Raw genomic sequence first — 18,871 nt, 5'->3', positions numbered from 1 at the left:
AATCTTCTAGCCTCGAGTTATCTATTCTAGCAACGGAAAACAGACCAGTATAGACTGCATGACAAACCATGGGAAGCAATAAAAACAATCCCATTCTCAGGCGCCTGCTCCAAACCAGTAAAGTCATGCTTTCAGGAACAGAACTAGCCTTAAAAAAAAAAAAAACTATAGAGATGATTGATTCCAAGAGCATCTAATGTTGACTGAGAGCAGATAGAAAAGAGCAAGGGTAAGAGTAGAAGCTTTAGTTCTGGCAGAATGTTGAGTCATGTAACCTCTGAGTATTCTTGTCTGAACACTGGGCCAGGTCAAATCTGTACGATGTTATTGTGGCAAGAGATGAGGGCACATAGCAAGGAGCCCTTCTCCCCCTTGAAATTTGACTTCACAATATGAGCAGCTTTTTCCATCATTTGCCCTCAGATGAATCATCTGACCCTATGAATGAGATTGTCCTCCTTCATTTGTTCACTCATTCATCTGTTGAGCAGACTTCTGAATGCCTATGTTGAGGTAGGCACAGAGCTAGATTCTAAGAACTCAAAGATGGAAAACAAGTAAGAAGGAGCTTCGCAAGGTGGGTTTCTAGCTCAGAAGAGGCAGAATTCCTGGCAAATGAAATTGACAATCTGCCCAGTTCACTCTCCGTCATCTGGGCATCTGGGTGGCGGGGGAAGGGAATGGGATGATGGGATGGGAAAGAGGCCTGCAGCTGGCAGGGTGGTCTTCACCTTCTTCCCTGATCTACCATAGAAGAACGTGGAGCAGGCTGAGAGAGAAGTGGGTGTTGTTATTATTTATCCCCATGGGGCTTCTGTTCACATTGATTCCAATTGTTTTTAATTTGCTACTTGGGTCAAAATGTACCTTCAGTGGGCAATAAATACACAATTATAGAAAAGGAAGGAGCATTTGGGAAGAACAGCAGGGAGATGGTCTGTGATGACCCGGCTTTGAGTGCCCCCAGCCAGGCCTAGGGCTGGACTTCCTGTGCGGCTCTTTCCCCAAAGATGAAGGGCTACTCTTGAGACTTGCCACCTGTCAGCTCATCAGCTAACAGACCGAGAAGAGACAATCACAGATTAGGTGTGACTGTGATACAGAGGTGATAAAAAAAAAAAAAAGAAATCTGCCGCTAAATCTAAATTAAAATTGAGACTAGACTTTGTCCTAAAAATCTGGGTGAACAAATAAAGATGGTTTTGCAGGAGAAATAACCATGTAGATAAAATTATCTTTGACTCAACAAGTCGTTTAAATAGGGATACAGGTGGACCCATTGCAACAATGAGATGTACAAGTCGTTCTGTCGAAAACGGACTTTACAACTTTGGTGGGGAGGGCGGGGAGGATTGGGTGGGGGGGGTCAGGGGGAGCATGGGAAGGGGAAACAAAGGATGAGGCTACAATGCTTGATAAGAAATGTACTCATTATCTTGCCCATGTAATTGTAACCCCTCTGTACAGTATGCTCACAATAAAAAATAAATAAAAATTAAAAAAATTATCTTTGACTCAATATAAGCGACAAACTAGATCTCTAAATGGACCTATTACTATTATTTTAGTACTACTGTTTATAAATATTATATTATCAGTAATAGTAGTAGTAGTAGTATAGTTAGTACTATTATTATTTTTTCTGGTGGCAATAAGATTTGAACTCAAGGCCTCATACTTGCCAGGAAAAGCCATTCTAGCATTTGAGCCAAGCCTCCTCTACATTATTATTATTATTATTGATATTATTATATATTGCTCTGGTTATTTTTGAGATAGAATCCCACCTCGGTGTCTGGAACTCAGTTGCCTTATTTTAGTCTTGCTGTAGTAGTTTGAATAATAGACACACACCACTGAGCGAGCTCAGCTCTTCCTGGTAAAGGAGCCTCACAAACTCTTCTGCCCAGAATGGCCATGAACTGCAATCCTCTAGTTCTTAGTTTCCCAAGTACTAGGACTCCAGGTATGTACTACTGGTGCCAGTTTATTTATTTATTTACTTATTTGAGACAGGGACTTGAATTAGTGATCCTTTTGTCCCAACCACTCCAGTGCTGGGATTCCAGGTGTACACCACCACAGTTGGCTATTTTTCTTTCCTTCCTTTGCTTCCTCTCTCCCCCTCTCTCCTTCTTTCCCCCCTCCCTCCCTCTTCCCACCCCTCCTTCTTTCCTCCTCCCCGCCCCCACCACCATGGTACTGAGGAGTGAACTCAGGGGCCTGTACTTGCTAAGCAAGTGTTCTACCATTTCAGCCTCAACCCTAATACTTTCGCTTCATTTGTTTTTCATATAAGGCCGCCTTAGAATTCGATCCTCCAATCTCCATGCCCTACTCTTCTAAGAGTATGGACATGGGCTCTCTGGCAATTTCTTTTTCTTAAAAGAACTTCTTAATAAAATACGGTTTGCTAATTGTTTGTTTATTATTTGTCTTCCTCTTTCCCTATATCATAAGCTGCAAGAGACCAGAGTGAGGACTTTGTTGATCATGGTGTGTGTTGACCCTGGCAGGTATGTACATAATCAGGACAGAACATGATGGGGTAAACCAGACACTGTGACTATCTTAGACAAGACTCCAAGTGAGAAATTACCTTAAAAGCAAGACCTACTTTATTCCCTAGTGAGAAAAAAATTCATCCGTAGCACACTAGAAGTTAGTAAAATCTCACAGCTCTAAACAGAACATCCAGCAAAAAGGCTTTTGAAGCCAGCCGTTTCATTTGTTCTCGCCTTCACACCAAAGGAGCAATTTTGGAAAAAGCAATATTGCAAGATGAAAAGAAGAGATGGAGAAAAGGGAAATTTCCCCATTACCCTGGAGAAAGATTCCATTTGCCATTTGCCAGGTGCTTTCCCTCTTCTCAAATCCCTCTAACAAACTAATTTGCTAATTTCAAAAGATCACCCGTGTGGCAGATCAGAGCTGTTTTTCACTCCTGATGTGCATGCGCCTCCTCGCCAGCTTCTCTCCACATGTGCAGTCACTCTATGACTCAGGCAGAACTCTCAGGAACTCTCTATTCTGTGACTCTTAAGAGGAAGATATTGAATTATCCAACGCATGGATAGAAAGGGTGGGATATAAAACAAAACAACCTTAAAACCTTCTTCTGTGATGACTTGGTAATTTTGGTTTTTCGTTTTGTGTGTGCCAGTATTGGACCTTGAACTCAGTGTCCCTTAGCTTTATTGCTCAAGGCTGGTGATCTACCACTTGACCCACATCTCCACTTGCAGTTGTTTTTTTTTTGCTTAATTCATGTCAAAAGTCTCATGGACTTTCCTGCTTGGGTTAGCTTCAAACCTCAATCCTCAGATCTCCCAAGTAGCTAGGATTACAAGCATGAACAACCTGTGTCTGGCTACTTGTGTTTCACTTTTTTGGTTGGTTTGTTTGTTGAGACAAGGTCTTGCTCTGAATTTGGATGTGGAACCCAGCATCTTCTGTTTCAACATCCTGGGTGCTGGAATTACAGGCCTGAGTCACCATTCCAGCTCCACGTCATAATTCTGAATGAAAACACATGAAACGGGTGGACCGGATCCATTTATTTTGGGGGCATTTTTGTTGCGATTCTTCAAGCATGGGTCGGAATGAAGATATGACAGGAGCCAGGTTGAGGGAATACAGTGTTAACACTAGAAATGTGAAGTCATAAAAGGTGACAGCATAAAAAATCCAGCCCTAATACATTACAGAAAACTTCCTAAGCTGACAGGCAACCATTACATGAAAATCCAGTTAGAAATCAGTTGTTTTCAGAACACAAACACCTGGCAGGGGATAAGGAGAGCAAGATAGAGCCTTCCTTTGTAGCTAAAGCTAGCCAAGGACTTGCGGTCCTCCTGCCTCTTCTGCCTTACCTTTCAGTAGAGCTCGACAGATACAAGCCTGTAATGGCTACTGCATCTGTGAGCCAGTGACACATGCCAGAAACTACATCACTGCTGGCAGAGCACACAGGCTTGGCATCTCTACCCTGAAGTTCCCAATGCATCCCTTGGGTGGCCACGGGTGTCAACTCTGAGGCTGCAAGTGGAGTCTCCTGAGTTTTGCAATTACCAACATATGCCAGTGTGCTTACTAACTCTGCTGCTATTTCCAAGACACCAATTTAGCATAATCTACTTATGTGGGAGTTAACTCATGTACTGGGTTTAAAATATACAAAAGCTCTGACAGGCCATCAGCTAAGATGGCTCAGGGGACTGGAATATGAGATCTTGTCTTTTACTGTGGGGTCACGGGGCTCACAGCTCTCTTTGGCCAAGACTCTCCCATCTTATTACTATTCAATAGTCCTGTTCATTAGCAGTATCAGACCATTTCCTGGTTTGAATAACTCCTGCTTCTAAAATCCTTGTTAGAGGTGATAGGAAATGTGTCTTTCTAAAAGCAGTGACTGAGTAGGTTTTTGTTTTTGTCGATTTTGGGCCAGTCCTGAGGCTCTAACTCTCTTGGGCACTGTCCTGGAGTTCCTTTTTGCTCAAGTCCAGTGCTCTAACACTTGAATCACAGTGTTACTTCTGACTTTCTGTGATTGATTGGAGATAAGCACTTCACAAATTATTCTGCCCCGACTGGCTTCCAACTGTGATCCTCAGATCTCAGCCTCCTGATCAGTTAGGGTTATAGGCATCCACCTAGCTGAGTGGATATTTAATATCATGCACACACACAGTGTGTGTGTGAAGAACAGATCTGAAAGATACCATGGATTTTAATACCACTCTTAATTACTTAAAATAAATCATTTAGATCTCTCCTTTTCAATCGGGTTAAGACTGTTTTTGATTTCAGAATCAGATCTAACTGGATCTGACTTTAAAATTCACAGGGTCCTGGGTAAGAGTATAATCATCTACAGGTTTAGACACTTTTATTCTATAAATCACAGTAACAAACAGTATAATATTGTCTACCTTTTGTACACATCCATTTAAAATCTTTTCTTGACAATGATGTTTCCTTGACTTAGAAAAATTTGCATTTGATGTAAAATTATTGTAGATCAGAATTGGGTATTTGAGGATTGCAGTTTGAGGAGGCTCAGGATTTCCCCAAAGTGATCAATATTTACCACTGAGCTGGCTCAGGCCAGCCTCTGGCCCAGTTGTACCTCCAAAGAACTGCATTGTAGCTACACCAACACTGGTTAGGACTGCTATGTCACAGAACTTCAATTACTATGAAAGCTTTGATCTCTTTAGCAAAATATCATTTGATGAGGGGCAGAAATTGCATTCCAATGCATTAATATTGTGAGGTATAGAAATCAATTGGCTTATCCAGTTGATTATCATTACTTGGGGCTTAAAGGCCACTATAAGGTAGGGGGAGAGGGTATTCAGGAAAAGCACCCCAAGATGCAGGACAGGTTTCATCTTTGCTAAAATGACCATTATAATATAGTATGAAATATGTATTGAACAAGGGATGAACATTCTCTTGTATGGACTCATAGACAGATGTAAACACCAGGACCATTTTCATAAGAAAATCAAAGAGCTTCCTATTTTATTGGTCTGGTCCTATTTTATTAGTCTGTGTGGCTTTTCAATGCTTCCCACGTGTTTCTGACAATAGCTGTGCAATCCAGCACATATCTTCTGGGAGTAATATTCAAAGGCGGTCTTTAGCCAAGAGGGAAGGCTAGAATAGGTAGGGAAGAAAATCATCTACAATGTGTCACACTGGAGTAAAGAGTCTTTGTAGGGTTGTTGAGATTATATAAAGACGTTATCATCTTTTTGCTGTTGTTTTCCAGTGCTGGGAATTGACGCTATGACATTGCAGACGGCTCCACCCCGAGCTGTGTGCTCATGGAGTTGCGTGGTAGGCGTGTGCTTCTCTGCTGAGCTGGGACCCCTAAACTTGAATCTTGGCGGGTCATAGTTTAAGTACAAATTAGTACTTTTGGATTACAAGTTTCTCTGAAATCCTAGGACAAAAAAGCCCTCTAAGGCTACTGTAAGAGGTGACAAGGGAGGCAGAAAGCAGGGACTTGGAATTGGGGGTGGGGTGGGGAGGGGTGATGGAGGGAGGGTTTGAAGCACACTAGAACCTAAAGAATTTTAACTGGACTCATTTTTAACTCTGTGGTTGTGGGCAACCTAAAGCTCTACGATTTATCCCCAATGTGTGAATGTTATGGAAGAGATCTTCCCAGAAATTGAAAGGAATATACAATACCTCTGATACAAAAATATGGGTATGGGTTGGTTCAAGTAGAACTGACTATGCTTTGATATGAGCATCTCAAATCTAAGAACCCCATTAGACTTAAGTCTTGAGCCAAGCCAGTGGTACAGCTTGGTCCATCTAGTCAACACCAAAGACACTTGCTTTAGATATATGCAATGGACACCAAAATGACTCAGGTAGACTTATTTCTAGGATCTTGACCTACGATTCAGGGTATCTCCCCTTGATTGGATAAGCTGACGGCGGGAGTGTTAAGAGAACTGATGAGAAGGTGTAAGGAAGAAGTTCTTTGAGTATGTAGCGATCTCAGATGTCAGGCTGATGCCAAGGTCTGGGAAAGGAAGGAGTGTGCTATCTTTGAAATTTAGAAGGCAGCTGAAAGAGAAAATGGTTGGGTTGGGCAGAAGGTTAAGAATAAAAACAACCCTCTAAGTTTAGCACAGGGTCTAGAATACTTTTCCAAAACCCATTTAATCCTCTCAATAACCTTGCAAGAAGACACATTTGAGCCCATTTTACAAAAGAGAAGACAGGTTTTCAGCAACGGAACTACTGACTTGCCAAACTCCTAGGGGAATGGCAGAGCCTGCATGGACCCATTTTTTTTTTTTTTTGTCTGAGCTGGGGGTATATCACTTAGTGGTAGAATTTCTGCTTTGCATTTACAAGGTTCAGGGTTCAATCCCCAGCACCCAAAAAGAGAAAAAAAAAACCTTATGCCTGTGATATTGTAGCTCACTAGTAATAGGAAGCTCTGGAAAAGATTGTGAGAAGAAGAGAAACATTTTTTTTTCTGATTGTGTTGAAGAAAAAGAACTTTAGTTTGTGATACAAGTATCAGGATAAGTTTCATGAGATATTTCTGGTAAAATTTTGTGGTTTTTAAAATTTATTTTATGGTCAAGGTGATGTACAGAGGGGTTTCAGTTACATACATAAGGTAGTATTATTTGTTGTCCAACTTGTTACCCCCTTCCTTATTTTTCTCCCACTGTTGTTGTTTTTATTTGGAGACACATTCTTCCTATGTATCCCAGGCCAGCCTCAAACTTAAGATCTTCCTTTTTCAGACTCCAGAGTGATGAGATTATAGGCAGATGTTCCTATGTTGAACAATTAGATGTTTTCATAAAAACATCTCTTTATGAAAAGATTCCATCCAATAGAGCTTTTTAAAAGACACACAGTATTTTACACTTTCTAATACTCACATTAAAAAATAAAAAGAAACAAATGGAATTAATTTGATGATATATTTTATTTAATTCAATATTGTCATTCCAACATGAAATCAGTATAGAACTTGAGGAATTTTCCATATTTGGGGGTACTAAATCTTTAAAGTGCAGCATGTATCTTAAACTTAGAGGGAATTTCAATTTTGTACCGACCACATTTCAAGTGGCCAATAGCTGCTACGGTTCCTGGCAACCATAGAGACCATATAGATATGCAGAAGAGTAAGATCCAAGGAGTTTTCTGCACATCTCAATCCTGAAAAATAAGCGATTAAGAGGTAGACTCCTAGAAATAATCATGGACTAAGAAGAATCTCCAAGTGAGATGCTATTTGAGGTCTTTAACCTCAAATGCAGCACAAGGTTGGGACACAGTTCAGTGGTAGAGCACTTGCCCAGGTATGCATAAGGCCCTGCATTTGACTTCCAGCACCACAAAATAATAATAATAATGATAATGATGATGATAATGTGCAGTGCCAAAAATATGAAAGTGACAAATTGTTTGAGAGAAACTGAATAAGCACTAACTACTCTTCTTCCATCATGCCCAACAGGCCAAGTTAGTTTCACAAAAGGCCAAATCTGCAGAACATCAGATGACCTTGCAAGAAGAGAATCCCTACAATTGTAATGAACCACTAGGAGAAAACCAACAGCCTATGATGTAGACAAACGGCGTTACTACAGGTTAAGCACTCCTAATCCCCAAATCCAAAAGGCTCCAAAATCCAAAACCTTTGTGAGTGCCAACATGACATTCTGAAATGGGACATTCCACCATGAAACTTGGTTTCATCCACAAAGTTATGAAGAAGTATAATACAAAAGTACTTTCAGGCTATGGGTGCAAGGTGTGTGTGTGTGTGTGTGTGTGTGTGTGTGTGTGTGTGTGTGAGTGTGTGTGTGTGTACACAGCATAAAGGAGTTTCACACTTAAGACTTGTGCCCCATCTCCAAAATAGCTCATTATGCAAAGGTCAAATACTCAAAATCTTAAAACAAAATATTCCAAAGCACTTGTGGTTCCAGGCATTGCAGATAAGAGATTTTAGGCATTTCTTGATTTTTCTCCTATCAGAAGCTGAAAAAGCTAATTGAATGAAAAGGCCACCAGACTCGACCAGGGGATCTTCCTACAGCTAGCACTGGCTTCTGAGCCCCATAAAACATTTGCTAATTCTGCTGGAATTATTTCTTCAGTTGAAGAGCCAGCAGTGTTTTTCTGTTGTTGATGATATTAACAGAAGATTGAGGGGAATGAAGACAAGTATTTTTCTTCCAGAATGCTACGTATATAATAATATTCTTGAAAAACGTAGTCATTATTATCACCTGATCCTAGTGTCTGCGGAGGGAGGAAGACATTCCATGATACTAACTACTGACTGATAAGATCACTTCTTATAAATTGCCTAATTTTGTGACTAATTTAATGAATAAAGATCTAGGTTTTAAATCATTTCTCTTTGATTGTAGAAATTAAATCTGGAGATCAAGAAGGCAACCATTTCAACTTTTTCTTCCCAACTTTTAAATTCTTTCACAAAATACCAGGTAGTTTAGGAAGATTAAAAAAAAACAAAAAACAAAGAACAAAAAAACACCAGCCTTCATGGCATTTTTTCAGATGACAGTGGTTTTCGTTCAGTTTTATCTACTTAGGCTATAAATCACCAGGTATCTAAAAGTTAGTTGCTTTGTAAAAATGTTTTTAGCCTTTCCATCAGGGTCTTGCTATGAAGTCCAGACTGGTCTCAAATTCATGATTTTCCCACCTCAGCCTAAACTCCCCTCCCCTGTCCTTCCTTTCTTCTTCCCCTACCCCTTTTTTTTCTTTCTTTTTTGATAGTACTGGGGTCTGAACTCAGTGCCTAAAACTTGAGCCACAGAGCCACTTGTGGTTTTTTGGTGGCTTATTGGAGATAAGAGTCTCATGGACTTTTCTGCCTGGGCTGGCTTTGAACCACGATCCCAGATCTCAGATTCCTGAGTAGCTAGGATTACAGGTGTGAGCTACCGGCGCCCGGCAAGCCTAAAACTTTCCAGGCAGATACTCTACCACTTGAGCCATTTCCTTAGTCCTTTTTGCTCTAGCTGTTTTTCAGATAAGGTTGGTGTTTTTTGCTCCCCCTGTGCTGGGAGGCGGGGCTTACCTTGGAACACAATCCTCTTACCTATACCTTCCAAGTATCTTCTCTTACCTATACCTTATGCCTTCCAAGTTCCTGGGATCACAGCTGTATGTTGCCCCACCTAACCCTTCAGCTAAGACATTCTTTATGTACCAGAGCTTGAACTCACTGTTGGAGCTCCACCATTTGTGCGATGCCTCTAGCCTTAAGACATTCTTAAAAGATGTAAATGATGGGCTGGGAAGGTGGCTCCGTGGTAGAGTGCTTGCCTTGCATGCATGAGGCCCTGGGTTCGATTCCTCAGCACCACATAAGCAAAAAGAAAAAAAGCCAGAAGTGGCGCTGTGGCTCAAGTGGTAGAGCACTAGCCTTGAGCTGAAGAGCTGAGGGACAGCGCCGAGGCCCAGAGTTCAGGCCCCATGACCGGACCCCCCACCCCCAAAAAATGTAAATAGTCCCTTTCAGAAGTCCAGGTAGAAGTAAAAGCAAACCACCTGTTTCTCCAAGTTATTTCTTGGGGTTCCTTTAGAGACAGATGGGTGTAGGGGGTTGGGGGGTCTATATCTTCATAAATACATTACTTGCTTTCTTCATACCATTTATATATTTATTTATTTGTCTGAGCCATCTCATAAATTACATTCCCTTTTAAAAAAAAATAAGACTATCTTGGCTTCCTTGGCTTTGGCATATGATTCTATACACGATGTTAAGAAGATGCTGATACAAGTCTCATTATTTCTTTTTCTAGCTCATAAGTTCAAGAGCCAAGTGATCTAAAAAGATCACCAGGATTTACAAAACTAGACATGATGACACAAGCCTGTAACTCTAGTACTTGGGAAGTTGAGGTAGGAAGACCACAAATAGCAAGACCTTAGCTCAAAAACAAACTGAAACATTAGGCTTTGGAAGAGGATAGAAAGGAAGAAGGAGGGTGAGACCTTTTTGAACTCCACTGAGAATCATTTGAGGAACGAAAGGCCCAACACTCTAGTCTTAGTGGCATTTGTATATGTCCTTGACTCAACTGTGGGCCAAATCCTGACTGGTAGAAGATATACAGTCACATCCCAGAACAGCCTCTGTAGCTCAAGTCCTCCCCCACCTCTGCCCCACTGCTGTTCTGACCAAAGGAAAAACAGTGCGACTGCCATTTTTCAGATTACCTTGATTCGGGGTATTTGGTGAGGGTAGCCAGGCTGCTGGTATACATGTGGCCTCCCACATCAATGTGGACGGGCGCGTTGGACTTGGTGAGCTGTGCTGGCGTAGGGATGCCTTGGTTGTTCAGTGGAGATGCAGGGGATCTAGTGATCAGAGGTCTTGACATATTGGGTCGACTGTCCTACAGAGAGATAAGCAAGTTTAGACATCTTTTCTCTTTTCAGTGGAAAGGAAGCACATAGAACATTAAAAAAAAAGTATGCCAGTGACTAAAATTGATATCCACCTAGTAAGAAAACCTAGGAAATCCCCAAGCTCTCTTGCTTTTATTATAATGATCATCGGCAACACAATCTCCATAAAAAAAAAGAAGGGACAACTTCATGTGTTCAAAATCTAGAGCTGAATTAGTTTTCATCTAAAATAACTCTGAGGGCCCATCAGTGCTTAATATACTAATGAACATTGAATGATGGAAAAATGGCATGTGGAGAAATTCTACTCATCCCAAGTGAAAAGATAATAAATGCTTAAAACAATATGTATTGAAATAAAATATGTGTGACAGATAATTTTCTTTGGAAACTTCCTTGTTGCTATGTACGTGAAATGAAAACAGGCCTTCAGCACTTGTGTTCTACGACGCATTTTCTTAAGTCTTTATTTTTTGAATCAGGAAGAAGGGGGCATAATTGGCCTAGTCATTAGCTCACACACATTGCAACCCTGAAAAGAGGCATGGAAAGTTTGTTATCACTAGATTAAAACAAAAAATCTACTGATGTTCTGCCTACTTGTCTCCTGTTTCTTCCCCCTATAAAACTATAAGTCTGGGGTGGCTCAGGAAAAGGACATACTCTCAGGGTAAGACATGGTAAGATACAACTATAATCCCAGCTACGCAGGAGGTGGAGTTAGAAGGATCAGTAACTGAGACTTGTCCAGTTAAAAGCATGAGATGCTATCTGCAAAATAAAAACAAGTGGTAGAGTGCCTGCCTAGCATGTGTGAGACGCCAACTCCAATCCCTAGTACCATGAAAGAAAGAAAAAGGGAAAGCGTGGAGGAAGAAAATATGGAAGACAGGAAGGAAGGAAAGGAGGGGGGGAGGAATGAAGTAACGAATGAAGAAAAGATGCTCCTCAGGTAATAAATGTATTCTTGTAAACCATGAGCAAGCTACTCTTCTAATCGCAGACTCCTGGAGGACATGAAGCCCCCAAATTGGCAGATGCTACTGTGGCCATGTGTTAGGAGAGAAGCACAGGTGTGATGTGAGCAAGCAGACCTGGAAGAGGGCAGCACATGGTAGCAATGAGAACGTGTTTAGGAAACTAGTCTAGAGAAAATATAAAATTACATCTTTCCCACAGACATGACATAGATGCCTAAGACAATATTCAAACATGCCTGATCATTTCCTAATTAGAGCCCAAGCCACACACAAGTCAAGTCTTGGCACTCACATAATGGGTCAAGTATTTAGAGACTACAATCCAGGATTAGGCTGAAATATCATTTGTCTATGAATCCTGACAACATACACATACTCTCAGATTTATAATCTAGCCAGACACTATTTTCAACCACACAAACAATGTGCACCAGAGCCAGTGAGAGGCATACTAAGGGGATTCTGAAAAATGTCTTTGATGGAGATTACAAAGGGGAAGTCACTTAGGCCCTGTGTTTAAAACGCAGCATGATAAAATATAAATTTGCAAAACATCAGAAGTTTTCCGATGTGGAACAGCTTGAGGAGTTACCTGGGGCTCAACTGTTGGACTACTTAGCATTAACCACATGTCCAAGCAAGACTGTGGTGCACATGTGCCTTGAAATTCAACATCCACCAGGAAAGAGTGAGGTGGAGCCTTGGCACACAGTGTTTGCCATCTGTATGGGGCTCTTTTGCATGCCAGGTTAAACAGCCCAGAAACCAGGAGAGAAACTGAGATCATCTTTTAGTTCTTATATTGGGTGGTCGATTTGTGGGTGTTAACTATAGACTTTTTTCTATACTCCTGTGTAAATTTCAAAAAAAAAATGCAAAGTAGAGATTAAAAACACAAAAGGGTGTTTGCAGCACACAATGGAAAAGAGCAAAAGGTAGTAGGAGAAATTTAAAAACTCCCAGGTGGAAAAAAAAAAAAAAACTCCCAGGTGGTTGGACATACACAGTAGAAAAGGTTCAGCCAGTCACTAGTGGCTCACACCTGTAATCTTGGCTACTCAGGAGGCTGAGATCTGAGAATTGCAGAGCAAAGCCAGCCCCAACAGTGAAGTTTTTGAGATTCTAATCTCCAAACACACACACACACACACACACACACACACACACACACGAGTGCACGCACACACATGCACCAAACTGGAGCTGTGGCTCAAGTAGTAGAGCACAAAAAGCTTTAGCTTTGAGCACAAAATCTCAGGGACAGCACCCAGGCCCTGATTTTAAGCCCAGGACCACCATAAAAACAAAAACAAAATAGAAAAGGCTCAGAAGTACTGAAAGAGAAACATTTTCAATTCTGCATAACAGAAAACATATTTTCCCTTAACAAAAAAAGTTCTCAAATAATGTCCACTTTCAAGAGATATATATTACCTGACTTTCTGTTCAAAAATGATTTCCTGGCTGTGCACATGCACGCGTGTGCACACACTCGCGCTCACACACACATACACACGCACGCGCGCGCACACACACACACACTCCTATCTGCAATTCAGTCCATTATAGCACTGCAATGTCTGTAATAGTTTTTCAATTGGACACATTCTATATGCTGCCTGAGGGTGCTCAGGCAAAAATGAACAGATTTGCAGGGTTAATATTGTCATTAGACTGTGACCTCATTCACACAGATCTAATGCTGTGAGGTCTATACAGAAAGGGAGATTGAGGCATCACTGATGGGCTGAAGGATTACAGATTTCTCAGAAGGCATAGTTTGCATTGTAAATCAGAAATGGGTGGGTACTGATAAATAAAAAAAACAAAACCAGCATTTCTTCATCTGGAATGGAGGGGGGAGGGAGTAACCCCTCAGAGCAAAGGTTGCATGTTGCCTTGTCTTCATCTGGACTTTGGGGTTTGGGATGTGACACCTCTACTTACCATTCAGCAGCCTAAGGATGAAGCTGATGCCCTGGGTGTCCAGTCAGAGAGTTGTAAAGAATCAGGATCCTCACTGACTTTGTGGTTATATTTTATTAGTGTGAAGTAATTGTTCACAGGAGTTTTGTTGTGATATTTCCTTACATGCATAAAATGTAATTTGATCAAATTCACCCCCTCAATGTTCTTCCTTATGCCCTTTCAACCGTCCTGCCCTGTACAGTTAAAAAAAAAAACAAAAACAAAAACTATTTAGCCAGGCGCCGGTGGTTCACGCTTGTAATCATAGCTACACAGGAGGCTGAGATCTCTGAGGATCTGTGGTTCAAAGGCAGCCTAGGCAGGAAAAGTCCATGAGACTCTTTATCTCCAATAAACCACTCAGAAACCCAGAAGTGGCACCATGGCTCAAGTGGTAGAGCACTAGCCTTGAGCTGAAGAGCTGAGGGACATTGCTCAGGCCCAGAGTTCAAGCTCCACCATATATAAAACAACAACAACAACAAGAACAACAAACCCGGGCTGGGAAGGTGGCTCAGTGGTAGAGCGCTTGTCTTGTATGCTCGAGGCCCTGGGTTCGATTCTTCAGCACCACATAAGCAAAAAGAAAAAAGCTGGAAGTGGCAGTGTGGCACAAGTGGTAGAGCGCTAGCCTTGAGCTGAAGAGCTGAGGGACAGCGCCCAGGCCCAGAGTTCAGGCCCCACAACCGGACCCCCCCCCCAAAAAAAGAACAACAAACCCATTTAAACAGTTTTTAGTGTGTATCATTATACTCTTTGCATACACAGATATGAAGAACTTGGATCAGTCATCCCCCATCCTATCACCCTCTCCTTTCATCCTTCCCCTCACTGGCTCCCTCTTCCTTGAACAGTCTTTTAACAAGTCATTCTTTTTTTAGGTGTAGATTCAGTGTTTGAGAAAAACCCCAATATGTGTCATTCTGAGATTGGTTAATCTCACTCCTCACTGGCATTGTGGAAGCGTGGAAACCAAGCAGCTTTGAGCCTTTGATCTCCAGATTTCATGTTATTTGGGATAACTGTCTTTATTTTTAAAGCTAGTCTGAGTGGGGATGTCTGTCTTCTGACTTGGTAGGGTGAACTTCTTGGTACCCACTGCCTTCCTGTAAGGTGGTGTGGCCCTGGGACACCTGGCCTGTTATGCTATGAACAGCTGCTTGTTGATGGTGCAGCAGAATTTTCTACCATATTATCTCCGCCTTTAACTCTACTTTCCATCTGCCTTTCCCTTTAGTCACTCGCCCATAAGCCTCTCAGTCTGCATATGTCTTTCAGTATTACTTCTAAAGACAGGAAAACCACAAACTTTAACCTGAGGCGTGCAAAGGACTTGGATGTGCCATTGCTCAACTGAAGAAGCACTGAAGACAGACAGCTGTCTCTACTGGACCATTTTCTGGAACTGTTTCTTCTTCTGGGGGGAAGGGACTCTTCCTTTCCTGACATTTAAGCTATGTAGTCATCACCCACCTTCTTCTGTGTGTGGCCCATGATTCCTCCCTGCCACCACATTCTAAAGCACCTCCTGAGTGCCAGGCACTGTAACCGATGGTGGCTAGACAGGTCCCTGGCCTTACTAGGCCTGTACAATAATGGCAGAAGGAGGCCAGATCATTAAGGCAGCTTAGTGGAGAATCATTTCACCAAGCCTTGAGGGCAGAGAGGGAAGTTGGGAAGGACAAAAGGGACAGTCAAAGTTGAGGCCTGATATATAAGAAGTTAGCAAACATTGAGATACTGAAAGGAAGTACTCAAGCAGCATTAGCAAGGCCCCCAAATGGAAGAAATTAAAGGTCCATTACAATGTGAAGTTTCAACTACTACTAATATAGGGTATGAATTCCTATGGGAGGATGATGATGGTCTGAGAATTGATCATTTATAGTGGGGAAATAAGAACGATAACATTTTCTTGTCTGGAGAACAGGAGGAAGAGAAAGGGAACTAATAGTTTTCTACACAGTGCTGTCCAGTGGGCCTTATTGCAGTAATTGGGTATATTCTCATCAATGTGAGCACCATGGTGGCTACAGGCCATATGTGGCTACTTGAGCATTTGAAGCGCAGCAAGTATGATGAAGGAACTTCATTAATTACAATGTATTTTAATTCATTTGAGTATTAATTGAAATAGCTGCCTGAGCCTGGTGCAGTCATTTCAAACAGCAGCATATGCTTGCCTTTTTTTTTTTATATTTGAAAGCCTGGATCATGACAAATTTGTACGTATCATCCTAGAGATGGAGAAGTAAAGGTGCTTTGTTGTTTGATGCTGTGTGCTGGTTGGCTGTGTTTTGAGATCAAGTCTCACTATGCAGCACAGCCTGCAAAGAACTCACAACCCTCTAAGAAAGAGTGTTTTAAAATTGAATCCCAAATGGCATAAGACCCTATGGAATGTTCATTTCCACCACCTTTTCCAATAGTCTTCTCTCTTTTACTGATATTATAAAAATAAAAGAAAGTAAGAGCCATGAAATGAGAGGAAGGGATGAAGGCCTTTAGACTGGACAGGCAAGCATCAGACACGTTGAACATACATATGAGATTTTGTTCACACGAAGTTGCAGACAGGCACAGCCCATCTGCGGTGAAAAGGATCAGAACATGGGCCCCTCTGGGGTTACTAACTGCAAAGGAGTAAGAGGAGCCTTTGGAGAGCTAGAAATTGTACTTCCTCACCTGTTCCGGTGCACTCAAGATTTCTTTAAGTTCTACTTAAATCAACCATTTAAAAAAAAAAAAAACCAACTCGAACTCATCCCATCAAAACATGTTCTTCAACAAATACTGGGAAATACTACCTTAAAAAATCCAACATCAAAAAACCCTCCCCAAACAACAACAACAATAAACAAACAAACAATCAAATAGAACAAGCCAGGTGTCAGTGGCTTACACCTGTAACCCTAGCTAGTTTAGAAGGCTGAAATCTAGAAGTTTGGGTCTCAAAGGCAGCTCAGGACAAAAAAAGTCCTCAAGACTTCATTTCCAGTTAATCAGGAAAACGCTGGGCTGGCGGTGTGGCTCAAGTGGTAGTGAATGAGCTGTGAGCAAGAAAGCAGAGCAAGAGTACAAAGCTATGAGTTTAAATACCAATACTGGCAACCCTCCCCTTCACGCACACACACACACACACACACACACACACACACACACACACACACACACACATATTCATGTACATGCACTCACCAAAAACTAGTACTGGGAATTTAGTCCAGTGGTAGAATGTTTGTGTAGCAAGCCCTGGGTTTGATTCCTCTGGGAGCACCAGAAACATGTTTATTATTTCCTTTCCCAGAATTGACGAAATCTGACTATAATATACAACATGAAGAGACCTCTGGAGTTATATTTCTACTTCTTTCTTTCCCCTATCTAGTCTGTACATAGTTCCAGATATGCACATCCGTTTATCTTTAAACTTTCCAGCTCCTAGAAGCCTCTACTAATCATCCATCTCACCTACACAGATGAGCCGCAGTGATTTTTTTTTTTTTTTGGTAGTAGAATCCTTCAAGGGATTTGACTCCAGGCATCTTCTAAAAGAAGCTAATGAAAAATTTGTCTCCTAAGTCTAACTGGGCTGTGCACTGTTCAAGCAGGAGCCCTGGGGGGTTGGGTGCTGCCTTGAACAAATGTGCTGAAGTTTAAACTGAAAGTTTTAATGACTTTATCTGTTAAGAATGTAGAGTACTGCTTCATGTCACGCTTCACTTTCAAGCTGGATTATATCACCTCTCTCACCAGGAAAGAAATAGGCTTGTTAGTGATATCTCTAAAAAAGCATGTGGATAGTTAAATCCATTATAGATATTTTAATTCATAATGTTCAATAGAGCAATGAAAAAATTTAATACAGATCAGAATATTTCGATCTGGGTTTAAAATGCATGTGTGTATAAATATCAACGTCCCTCCCTCTGTCCCTCCCTCCCTCCCTCCCCCTCTCTCTGTCTCTGTCTCTCTCTCTCTCTCACACACACACACACAGAGTAACTATATTACATGGCATGACTGGGGAAGAGAGCATAAGGTAGCATTTTGACTTGTTGTATTTCTGAAAGTCTGATAATTTATGGCATGCAAACTGCAGTTGAAGTATCTGCGGCAAGGCCCTGATTCCCACATGGAAATTGAGGTTGCCTTGGGAATTCTATTGGAGGAATAGCACAACCCTATTGGACTCTCTGTCATGGTTCTTGTAGAAAAGCATCACTTTCTGAACTGTAGTTTCTTAATTGTACAGTGAGATTCTCAACCACTGTGTGGATGTGTTTGGGAAAAAGCCTAGTTTGTTCGTTTATTATTTTTAATTTAATTTTTTTGTCAAGGTGAGGTACAGAGGGGTTACAGTTACATACATAAGTGAGTATATTGCTTGTTGAATTTGTTACCTCCTCCCTCATTTTTCTCCCACTTTCCCTCCCCCTCTCCTCCTCCAATGTAATGTCTTGTAAGTATCACTGTTGCCTTGGTTCACCCTTTGTCCTTTGTCTCAGCTGCCTAATTTCTATTCACTTAAACTAAATAACAGAATGGGGGGGGGGAGGGAGAGAGATAAACTATTCTTTGATAATTCATATATATTATAAAAAAATAATCAGGGCTTTAAAACTGGTATGTTCTGCATGTGAAGTTTGCACAGCGCAGTTTTTGTCCACTGCTACCATTTGGAAGACAGAAAAGAATTAGACCAAAATGTCTAAGCATCCTAATTTGATGTCAAGACATCATTCAAGTTATTGGTAAGATTCTCCCTTCAAACACATAGAGCCTACTTACTCTGAATTCATACATTACAAAAAGTATAATTTTTCAACTCATAAAACAGTAGCTAATTGCCAAAATCAACCAAAGGTCAAATCCCAGACTAACTTAGATTGAAAGTTATAAAATATGTTAAAAATAGATTCATCAAAAATAACGAGCTTTACAATGTCGGTGCTGGTGGGGGGGGAGGGGAGGGA

At 41.3% G+C, this 18,871-nt stretch overlaps 1 protein-coding gene across 2 annotated transcripts in view; it reads right to left on the bottom strand.

Moving 5' to 3' along the window:
- Kctd1 (potassium channel tetramerization domain containing 1) overlaps nt 1–18,871 on the bottom strand; it is a 116,426-nt gene that overhangs the window by 35,578 nt on the left and 61,977 nt on the right. For both annotated transcript variants that reach the window (XM_013014960.1, XM_013014959.1), the window contains exon 2: nt 10,756–10,934. In XM_013014960.1, the coding sequence (XP_012870414.1) occupies nt 10,756–10,919 (164 nt within the window). In that variant the 5' untranslated portion in view covers nt 10,920–10,934. The remainder of the gene's footprint in view (nt 1–10,755; nt 10,935–18,871) is intronic.

The sequence above is a fragment of the Dipodomys ordii genome, unplaced genomic scaffold (assembly GCF_000151885.1).
Source record: "Dipodomys ordii isolate 6190 unplaced genomic scaffold, Dord_2.0 Scaffold25, whole genome shotgun sequence".
Classification (NCBI taxonomy): Eukaryota; Metazoa; Chordata; class Mammalia; order Rodentia; family Heteromyidae; genus Dipodomys; species Dipodomys ordii.
This window is presented reverse-complemented; position numbering and strand designations above follow the sequence as displayed.